This window comes from Acomys minous, assembly GCF_964271855.1.
Source record: "Acomys minous genome assembly, chromosome: 2".
Taxonomy (NCBI): Eukaryota; Metazoa; Chordata; class Mammalia; order Rodentia; family Muridae; genus Acomys; species Acomys minous.
In genome coordinates, this window is record NC_140484.1 from 53,056,242 (window position 1) to 53,066,956 (window position 10,715).

General features: G+C 55.6%; 2 protein-coding genes across 4 annotated transcripts; both read right to left on the reverse strand.

The window, feature by feature from the left end:
- Window positions 1-12: 12 nt before the first annotated feature.
- Window positions 13-2,627, reverse strand: PTPRCAP (protein tyrosine phosphatase receptor type C associated protein). Its single transcript, XM_084755579.1, has 2 exons — window positions 1,951-2,627; window positions 13-827 (listed from the first exon to the last, which is right to left on the reverse strand). The coding sequence occupies exons 1-2, from the start codon at window positions 1,951-1,953 to the stop codon at window positions 222-224; spliced, it is 609 nt and encodes a 202-aa protein (XP_084611705.1). The 5' UTR covers window positions 1,954-2,627; the 3' UTR covers window positions 13-221.
- Window positions 2,628-2,760: 133 nt separating this feature from the next.
- Window positions 2,761-8,452, reverse strand: CORO1B (coronin 1B). 3 transcript variants are annotated; one of them, XM_084755531.1, is made up of 11 exons: window positions 8,313-8,452; window positions 7,471-7,673; window positions 7,029-7,151; window positions 6,795-6,924; window positions 6,407-6,588; window positions 6,202-6,321; window positions 5,547-5,651; window positions 5,320-5,465; window positions 4,270-4,327; window positions 3,313-3,576; window positions 2,761-3,207 (listed from the first exon to the last, which is right to left on the reverse strand). In XM_084755531.1, the coding sequence occupies exons 2-11, from the start codon at window positions 7,669-7,671 to the stop codon at window positions 3,082-3,084; spliced, it is 1,455 nt and encodes a 484-aa protein (XP_084611657.1). In that variant the 5' UTR covers window positions 7,672-7,673; window positions 8,313-8,452; the 3' UTR covers window positions 2,761-3,081. The 3 variants fall into 3 exon arrangements, with proteins under 3 accessions (XP_084611657.1, XP_084611656.1, XP_084611655.1); XM_084755530.1 differs by having other exon boundaries at window positions 8,306-8,450; XM_084755529.1 differs by having other exon boundaries at window positions 8,299-8,441.
- Between the last annotated feature and the right edge of the window lie 2,263 nt (window positions 8,453-10,715).

The window sequence follows — 10,715 nt, forward strand, 5'->3', positions numbered from 1 at the left end:
GGACCACAGACCTCAGGGTTTAAGAAGTTTTATTTTCAATGTCTGCCTTGTGCCTATGGGTGGGGGGAGGCGACACTCTGGGGAGCTGGTGGGGGGGTCACAGTTTGAGAAGCTGCATGTGAGGTGGGATGATGAAGGTCCAGGGCAGTTTGTGTTTCTGCGTGACAACATGGGAGGAGACAGCCAGAAGCTCGGGCAGGAACAGGACAAGCAGCTGGCACCTACAGTGCAGTGACATGGAGGCCCTGGCCCCCTGTTCTTCCGGCACTGTCATCCCACGCAGCACTGCCTGAAAAGGCATGCAGGTCACTCAGAAGTGCCTCCGCGCTGCTGCCTGAGCCCACAGGGCCCTGAGAGCTGAGGCCCAGGCCCTCTTCACTGTCTGTGTCATGTGTGTCTGGGGCCTGCTCTGCTTGAGCTCCTGCTTCACACCGCTGCTCCTCTTCCTGGGGATCAGCTTCCTCAGGGCTGCCATCTATCATGAAATCCTCTTCTGCATCCTGGTCATCCTCCTGCTGCTCGGGTTCTCCTGGGGATCCCAGCTCGGAGCGGGCCCGAAGCCAATGGCCTGCAGGGCTGGCCCAGAGCAGGCGGCGGGTGTGGCCCCATAACGCAGCACCCAGGCGAGCTGGGTGGTAGTAGCCCCCTGAGTCATGGCTGAGGCGACGCCAAGCGAAGGCTAGGCCGGTGATGAGCAACAGCAGGAGCAGGAGCAGCAGGATGATGGTGACACCGCTGGAGCCAGCACCATCCTCAGTGCCTACCCCAGAGGCACAGGCCCCTGGCAGGGCCAGCAGTACCCCAAATCTGAGGGTACTGGGCAGAGCCTGTAGGAGACAGAAGGAAGTCACCTGATTCAACCAACTGATCTCTAACAAGGTCCTCAGTTGCCTTAGGCAAAATAGGGACAGTCAAGCAGAAAATCCCCCAGCTCTTATTTGGCTATGGCCTTGCTCTAGTGTGATCACCTTAACTTTGCAATTCACTTCTCACTGCCTGCAGCCTCTGCTCAGACACTGCACTCCCACAGCCTCATGGCTACCAGCTTGGAGTAGCCTTGGTGGGCCTTGCTGATGAGGCCCTACCAGACTGCCACAGCTGACTCGTCGGGACCTCAGCCCACCCATTCACCAACCTCAGGTCCCTTAGTTACTCTTTTCCCACCAAGTCCCACACCGGAGAAAATCTATTCATCTATTCTGTTGCCTTTCCACCAGGATGATGGGATTGGGGCGGGGTGTGGGGTGGAGGGGGACACCTAAAACCATTTGTAGCGCATGCTCAATGGACATTAGCTGGATGGTAGAATGGCCTGCTCCAGCAGTGGAGAGAGTGAAGGGGTCTGAAGCTGGTGGCAGGTGGCACGCTGGAGACCATGATAGAGGTGCCTAAACCAATTCAGGTTGACTGGTCCTAGGATGGGGGTCTTGGAAACCCCTCCTAACAACCATGGGGCTGCCCCAGCTGCAGGGTTTCCGTTTAGCTCCCCATTCTGCCCTGGAGGGCCTCAGCCATGAAGGGCCACCACTCAGCTTGGGGGCAGCATGTGTAGCTTTCAGAGGAAGCCTGCGGTTGGAACAAAGCAGGTGGGGGTGTGATAGCAGGGGGGAGGGGTGCTGGGTACAAGCCTGGCCTACAGCGCGCCAAGCTCTGGGGAAGAAGTCACAGGCAAATTCAGCTCAGGAGGGGCCCAGCTGGGGGCTCTCCAAGGGTCTTGGAGTAGGGCTCTACCCAGAGTGCAGAACTGGAGGACCACCCTTAATTCCAGAGAGCCCAATTCTGAGGTGAGGGCTAAGTTACGGTCCATGCTAGTCCTGGTCCTTGCTACCCCAAGCCTCTTGTGAGGGGACCCTTGCTTAGCTCCGGGGACCCTTGCTTAGCTCCTGGAACCTCAATATTCCACCCCCAGCCCACTGTGCCCCCAAGAACCCAGAGTGTCCCATAGCTCACCATTGATCCTGACGGCCTCTGAGCGAGCACCCACCTGACTCGGGCTGTTGTTCAGTGAGAAGTGAGCTCCAGAGCTCTCAAGCATAGCTGGTAGAAGTTGACGCTTCCGTTTCCTGCCTGAAACACCCCACCCACTCTTGCCTATCACCGGACTCTCACGGGGTCGCACCCTTTCAGGAACACTCAGACCAATACCAAATCTTGCCAGGCCTCTCTAAAGAGAGGCTGGGGTCACAGGATCAGTGACGGGAACTCCAGGGGGAGGAGGTATGCAGCTAACTCGCAGCAAGATATCCACCTATATACTATGTAGCTTTGGCTGGCCCAGAACTCACAGGTGCTCCTCCTGTTTCTGTCTCTGGAGTGCCAAGTCTTAAGGTATGTTCCTGGCTAGCCTTAAACAAACAAAAACCTGTGTGTATATGCTTGCGATACGGGGACGTATGGAGGCCAGATGCCTCTCCACTGTGGGTCCCGGGGCACTGAATTCAGGTCATTAGTCTTGCTTAGCAAGTAGTTTTATCCACCAACCCACATCACAGACTCTTCCCCAGCCCTTTTGCCTGTTTGTCTGTACCATGGAATTCCGGGGGGTAGAGGGGGCTGCTTTCCATGTAGGGTTTTTTGTTTTCTGAGGCAGGGTTTCTCTATGTAGCATTGGCTGTCCTAGATTCACTTTGTAGACCAGGCTGGCCTTGAACTCAGCGATCCACCTGCCTCTGCCTCCCGAGTGCCTGGCTCCATGTAAGGTTTGCAGTTTCCCTTCCTAGCACCTACCCTGACCCTCCACAGCAGCAATTCAAACCGGGCTTTAGAAAGAGCATTTTATTTGGAATGAAAATATAGAACCCATCTCTGCTGCTTTCTCTGGGGAGGGGACAATGGGTTGGGCAGGTCGGGGAGATGGTCCCTTAAAGTACTTGGGAGTTTGCCTTGGTACAAAAATCTTCCAAAAGCTAGGTGATATTCCCAGCCTGGGCCCCAGGCTTTGGAGAGGTGCAAACTGGCCATGACCTGCCCCAGAGGCACTGAGCAGCAAACTGCCTGGTGTGACCTGGTCACAAAAGCTAGGTGAGAAGGGGTGAAGGAGGAGGAGGAGGAGGCAGTATCGGGAGCAGGTCCATGGTGGGCCTATGTATCCCCATTCTCCATTCGGCCCAGCTGCTCCTCCAGGAGGCTGATACGCTCCCCCTGTTCCTTGACCAGCACCCGAAGGGCCCGAAGCTCCTGCATCACCTCTTCCAGCTTCCCAGCTTCCTGCAAGAACATACGAAAGTCAGGGGCCACCAGCCATAACCCACCCCTAGGGTAGAGGCCTGAGGCCCCGCCAACTGACAGCACCCCCAAGTGTAGGGCACGTACACCAGCCCCAGCAAGGGTGCCACTGGGAACATCAGTAACTGCAGCAGCTGTGGAGGCTCCTGGGCGGCTGGAACTGGCAGGCCTGCTGTCTGACAGCACGTTGCGCCGGCTGACCTTCAGGTCCCGTTGTTTGCTGGGCACATAGGCTTCTCGTAGTGAGATGAGGATTGGATCGGCATCCTGCCCGCTCACCCAATCCTCTGCCTCAAGAGCAGCCTCAGGTCCAGCTGTGTCAGGGTACAGATCATCCTGGAAAAGGTCGGACTGCACACCAGGTAGGGGAGGTCAGAATCATTTGTGGGTCCCTATCAGGGTTCTCACAACACCCTCCTGACTTGTACTCCTGGCGACCCATCCTTCAAATGCCTGATCCCCAGGGACCTTCAGAGCTCAAATCTCCCTTTGCACTTTGTTTGAATGTTCCCACTGAAGCCTTGCCTGACCTTCCTGGCACAGCCCTGCTGGCACTCTTTCCAGAAAACCACAAGGGCCAGCTATGTTGCTTTGTGGGGTCCTGTGAGACACATTTGTGCCCCCACAGATTGATTGTGACTTTGTTCCAAGACATGCCTGGCACATTGAGTCTGTGAACAACAGTGGGAGGACAGTGGGAATGTGTTCCAGGCTCCTGGCTGGGCATCTGAAGCCAAGCTGTATGTGGCCAGGCCCCTCCCCACGGGATTCATGGCTTTCTTCCAGCCCTCTCTCCCACAGAGCGCCATCCCAATTCTGCTATTGGTCCTGCCTACGAGGACCTGCTATCTCTGCCGTCCTGCTCTTAAGAGCAGGGCCTCTGCCACTGTGAGGCTTCAGCTCACCTCTTCACCCTCCAACAATTCAGGCCACCAGGCACCTGTACAGCCCATAGGCTACACCCATTCACCAGCCTCACCCATTGCCCTGGTGTGGCCCTTCTGCTAGGGAAGAGTGGGTGCACAGGGCCACCAACAGCCTCACCTTTCTTGGCACAGTCATGACTATGGGCTCACACTTGCGCTCATGCAGTTTGTAGAACCTGGAAAAGGGAAGGAGCCATGGTGGAACCCCCTACAGCTCTCCAGTTTCCCCACCTGGACATTCCCACAGCTGACCTGAGACCCCACACACCGTGCTGCCTTGTGACTTGTGTTTATGGCCTCCCTGTCTCAAGGGTCCCTATAGAGTGACCCTAGGCAACTTTGTGATTTTGATTCTTTTCTTTTTTTCATATATATATATATATATATATATATATATATATATATATATATATTTTTTTTTTTTTTTTTTTTTTTTTTTTTTTTGAGACAGGGTCTACTGTGTAGCCTTGCAAGCCTGAAACTATGTAAACCAGCCTTGCTTCAAACTCATGGGGATCAGCCTGTCTCTGCAAGAATCTGGGATTAAGCTGGGCAGTGGTGGAGCAGGCCTGTGATTCCAGCACTTGGGGAGGCAAAGGCAGCCGGATCTCTGTGAGTTCAAGGCCAGCCTGGCCTACAGAGTGAGTCCAGGACAGCCAAGGATACATAGAGAAACCTTGTCTAAAAAAAAAAAAAATCTGGGATTAAAGGCATGCGTTACTCCATTTATTTTTGAAACATGTTTCCATATGTCCTAGGCTACCCTTGAACTCACTAAGCTCACTACAGAGCTAAGGATGACCTTGAACTTCGGCTCCTCCCAGGTCCACCTCCTAAGTGAATTAGGGTTTGCTGTTCGGTGCTGGGGTGGAATCCTGGCTTTATGCTAGGCAGGCACTCTGACTGACCTACCTCCCCATCCCTTTGCTTTGTTTTTGTTTGAGACAGGACCTTGCTTATATAGCTCAGACTGACCCTGAACGTATGTAGCCCAGGCTGGCCTCTGCCCTTGCAGTCCTCGTATCTCCCAAATGCTGGGATAACAGGTGTATGGCACCATGCCCACCCTAGCCTGACAACATGGCCCATGCTCAGTCTGACCACCTCACCAGGCTGGGTCCTTGAGTAAACTCTGCCTACAGACAGCTGCCTCAGAGGACCTTCTTACCGGGCAATTTCACACTTGCTGACCTCCAAGCCCCTCTTAGGCATGCTACCCATACCCCTCTGGGGTTCTTTGCTGGTGAACGTATTCAGGAAGTGGATGTAGGGGGGCTCGTCTGTGATCTCAAAGTACCGGATGCTGGAGTCGCCCTGTGGGAATAAGGACGCTTAGCACTTGGCCAGGCCCTTCCCTGCCTCTCAGCCCCAGTCCGTTGTCCCACCCAGTCTCACCTTGCCGCAGACATAGACCACGCTGGTGTCTGGGTCATAGAAGGGCAGTAGGGCCCCATTGCTTGAATCCAGCTCCTGCAGGGCCATGGGCTCCTCAAGGTTTTCCTAAGCACGTGAGGGACAGTGGGGCCAAGTCAGAATCTTCTCATGCCAAACACACCAGGACTGGCCTCAGCCAGTCTCACACACCAGTCAGCAGCACTCACCAACATGCTAATGGTTTTCTCCATTTCCGGGTCCCACCTTCCCAGCCCTCTCCAGGCCTTAAGGCTAGTCCCAAACCAATGGACAAGTGCCACAGGAAGGCTGGGGGCCAGATGGTACGAGCCCAGGCTTCAAAGGGGCCTTTGAGTTTACCGTGCCGTGTGGCAGGACAGGGACTGGGGGCTGCCAGGAGGAGGGTACCTTTATGGTTTGTACAAGCAGAAACAGGGATGTGTGGGAGGCACTGAGGGAGTGTCAGGGAGAGCCAGGGAACTGGAGAAGGGAAGGGAGGGGCTGGCAAAGTCCTGGAAGTCTCGAGGGCCAGGCTGAGATCTAAGCAGTACAGACATTTCCTTCATGCTGATCTCTGTCTGCCCGGCCCAGGGACGAATAACCCGGGGTGAGGCCCAGGTCTCAAGCCAGCCCGCCTTAGGCCAGCTACACAACTCACTGGGTCCCAGAGTGCCAGCTGCCGCTCACTCATGCGGCTGAAACCGGTGGTGAACACCTTGCCGTCGGCCAGAAAGATGGCCCGCATGGGCCGGGCCCCCTCGTGAGCCTTCTCCCGCTCCTGTGGGGTGGACAGGCGGTTAGTACAGTACAGACCAAGAACCTGAGTCTGTACGTGGCTATCCTTGCCCTCTGGGGATACCTACTGCCACCAGGGTGCCCCGCCGGGGATCGATGATGCGGACGCTCTTGTCCTTGCAAGCTGAGCAGAAGAGGCTGCCATTGTGGTTCCAGCTCACGTTGTAGATGAGGTCGGGGTGCAAGCTGTCCAGACGGTACAGCTCCTCTGCAGTGCCCACGTTCCAGATAAGTACCACATTGTCACAACCTGGTGGGCAAGTGGTCGTCAGCTCGGGCAGGTCCAGGCATCAGCTCTCTAGATCCACTCTGCCCACTCCTCTCTTACTAAACTGGGTCTCCGTCTTTGTAGGGATCAGTTTCCCCATCTGTTAGACTGACCCGTGGGAGGCTACGGAACATTCCAGGATCACCCTGGAGAAGGCTATGGAAGAAGGGCCAGGGAGTGGTGCAGACCTGCACTGAGAAGCACATTTCGGGCTGTGGGGTGCCAGGTGATGATGCCCACGCGCTTGGTGTGCCCCTCAAGTACCACTACTGGCTCTGTCAGAGGGGAGGTCAGCCCATTCTCTGGAATCTGCCATACCTGTGGTAGGGAGAGGGAGAGGGCTCAGGCCTGTGCTTGCCCCCTGCTACCCACACTTTTCAGCCACAACCTGAGACCCTCACTTGAACAGTCCCTATGCTCACCATGACAGTGCAGTCCTCTGATCCACTGGCAATGACTTCGTCGTTGTGGGGACACCAGTCAATGTCCAGAACAGGTCCCGTGTGCCCACACACTGTTGGGTAGGCCTTGTCAATGCGGCCCGTCTGCAGGCATGAAGGGCAGTCAGCGAAGAATCAAAGCCCGCATCTGCGGCCCCTCCGCGGGGCAAGAATGATGCGACTACCCTGGTTCCTGGTGGCCCAGATGTGTCTCTACTCCACCCAGCATATAAGGAAACGTCTGCAGCCTCTTATCCAGGCTTGGTGGCAATACCCTTTCTACTTGCACCAATGTCTCTTGGGCAGTAAATCTGGGTTATGACTCGTCCAGCAGTAACCACTCACCAAGAAAGTGGCTCCAACTGCCCTGCCCACAGGTGTGGCCAGTGTGGCCTCCTCACCACCCTTACTCTCTGAGGCCCACCTTGTTCAGAGGGAGCACCATAAAGGCACCCCCGCCGCTGGCCTCCACAATCACTGCCAGGAACTTGGGATTGACTGCACAGAAGGTACTGTCCCAGGTAACCCGGGACACTCGGATGTCCTCGTAGCACTGGTCATTCTTGACCGGCTGACCGAATACATGCCGGAATTTGCTCTGCCGCACCACTTTTCGGAAGGACATGTCTGCGGGGCAGAGACACCTGGATCAGCTCTGGCCCTCCAAAGAGACACAAAGAGCATGTCGCCGGGGAAATGGTCACAATAACGCCGGAGGTCTCAGTTTCCCCAGTTACAGAATGGGCTCATAAGTGCAAACCACCAGACTCTCCCCCCCAAGCCCCTCCCTGGCCCTGGGGGTGGGGTGTGTGTGTGTGTGTGTGTGTGTGTGTGTGTGTGCGTGCGCGCTGTCAAAAGGAAGAGAGACAGAACTTAGATCTTCTTTAGGCCCCAGTTGGTTCCAGGCAGCTCACACCCGGAGTTTGAAGGATGGATGATGGGGAGAAGAGGCGGCGAAGGGGTTTGGTCTTCCTACTAGGCCGCAGCTGAGTCCCAGGGAATGCGCAAAGAGCTGCAGGAAGCCTGGCCTAAGGACCCTGGCGGAACAGGGATGTTGCCAGCTCCTCGAAGGGGCCTCGAAGCACCGTCCAAGGTGAACCAGGGACCCAACTTCCAAAGATCCCTGACCAGGAGGGGGAGAGATGGACGGCTGAGGGGGTTGGGACTGAGGGTGGGGCGCCGTGCTCTTCGCGCTCGCGCCCCCCGCCCCAGGCCCACATCCGCGCCCCTAGTCCGGCCCTGCCGCTCTCACCGCTCACCGCTCACCGCTCTCCGCTCGCCAGGGGCGCCGGGGACTGCGGCGGCGACCTCGGGCGGCTCCGGATCCCAGCCTCTGGGAAGCAGGAAGCGGGAATCAGGAAGTGATAGAGGAGTGGGGGCGGGGGCGGGGCCAGGTCACGCGCAGAAGGCGGGGCTTTGCAATGTCCCGCCCACAGGGCGAGGCCTGTGGTCTCAAGGCCCTGGGCTGCCTCTTAAAATGGATGACCCTGGCTGGAGTCTCCCGGGGAGGCTTGAAGCCTGGCCTCTGATTTTCCTACCCGGTTCTACCCGAAAGGATTCTCTTGCTCCGCCTCCAGCGTTCTCACGTGTTTTTTGTTTTTTGTTTGAGACAGGATATTACTGTGCACACTTGTTGGCCTGAAACTGACAAAGAACTCACAGAGATCTCCCTGCGTTTGCCTCCTAAGTACTGAGATTTAAAGGCATGTGCCACCACACCCAGCGGGTTTTAAGGTTGGGAGCTCGTGATGTCAGTTAACCATGGACATCGAAGAGGTGAAAGGCAGTCTCATACATCCTGATGGACACCCGTGGATCCTGCTTGGGCTTAGTGAAAATCAAAGTAGGGGATGTCCTGCGGATCCCGCACTTTATTTCATCCATCTCAGCGGAGCCTGGAATTGCCTTCTCAGAATCGCCCTAGCTTGCCTCATCCTGGAGGACTTAGGTACCCCTGTTAAGACCCACAGGAGTAGTAGGGGTCCTTCCTTTGTGTCCACCTCCCTGGGCGACCAGTGGCAATGGCAGGGTTTCTTTCCCAGAAAGAGAAGAGGGACGTGGTAAAAAAAAAAAAAAAGTGCTCTGTTTAGCCTTCATGAAGTTTTGGCTGTGTGTGGGAGGGTAGGCGGCTGTGTCCCATCTCACTGGGATGTGAAGAAACAGGCCTAGAGAAGACGGGAGCTTGATTGAGGCCTCCCAGCTGGGATTCGGTCCTAGCTGTTGCTTTCTCACTGTTTGTAAGCCCTGGAGCCAGGCAGGCAGGAGTGTAGTTTGAGTTGGGTAGCAGGTGTTGTGTGTGGAAACTCACATCAGGCCAGTTGGTTACAGTTCCATATACCGCCCCCCACTTCAAGTAAAGTCCACGTCCCCTGTACCTCTCCCAGAATTCCTGTCTAACTCCTGCCCAACCACCCCAGGATGCCCACCACTGCCCTCTCTCAGCATGTGTCCCAGAGACACCAAACCTCTCTTCCACCTCAGGCTCGCACATCCTCTTCCCTTCCTCCTTCTGGAGGCTTCCTGGCCTTGAGAAGACCTCATCCCTCAGTGACTCCAGGCTCAAGTGTCACCTCCCCCCTGGGCCTTTTTGGCGCCCTCGCCCCGCCTCGTGCAGTCACTGCTTGGCTTTTCCTTGTTCCCATCCGTTGTTCTTAGTTCCAGCTGCTACACCGTCTAATTATTTGGCACCCAGCTAAGATTCTCACCAACAAACAAAAGGCAGGGACTTTGTCTTGTCCACTCCATGCCCCCACCCCTGGCCTTCTGGTGGCCAGAAGGAGGCCCCACCCGGTACTCATCATGAAACCAACCACTGGGTGAATGAATGAGCAGCAGTCCTGAACATAGAGTTGCAAATTATTCATATTTCTCAGAACCAATATCTGGTTTCTTTGGGGGGAAAATATGGGGGTCTCACCTGGAAGAAAAAGGAGTCCCTCAGAAGGCAACAGGACCTAGTCCCCTGCTGTGTGCTCCCTGAGCTGGCGACTGTTTTAGGTTTGAGGTCTCTCTTTTTTTTTTTTCCCCTGCCTCTGTCTTCTCTATCACAAACTTCTTCTGTGAGCCACTAGAAAAACTCCTCACCCTGTGAAGCCGTCCAGGGTGCGGCTCTTCCCACTGAGGTGGGCTGGCTCACTCCCTGAGAGGTAGGGTTTGTGGGGTGGGGCTACAGTTGGAGGCAGGAAGTTTTATTCTGTGATCAGCCTGCCATGTTGAAGAGGCTTTGGGACCCCTGTCAGGAGAAGGGACAGGGTCATGGCAGAGTGCCCCAGGGACAGAGAGAGAAACCCAGGCTCTGCACTCAGAGACTGTGAACTCCAGCAAATGGAATGGCGGGAGAGGTGACCCCTTCCTGTGGAGGAGACACCTTGGCTATAAACACACTAAATATTTGTTAGACGAATTAATTCAACAAATACTTCAGAAATATCTCTCCCACTGGATTTGGCGCATGCCTTTAATCCCAGCACTCAGGAGGCAGAAGCAAGTGGATCCCTGTGAGTTCCAGGCCAGCCTGATCTACAAAGTAAGTCCAGGACACCCAGGGCTACACAGAGAAACCCTGTCTCGAAAAAAAAGGAAGAAAGAAAGAAACAAACAAAAACCCAAAGGTCCATGCCAGGCCAGGTTCACTTTCTCTGCCTGTGGGGCAGGATGTAGCTAGACAGC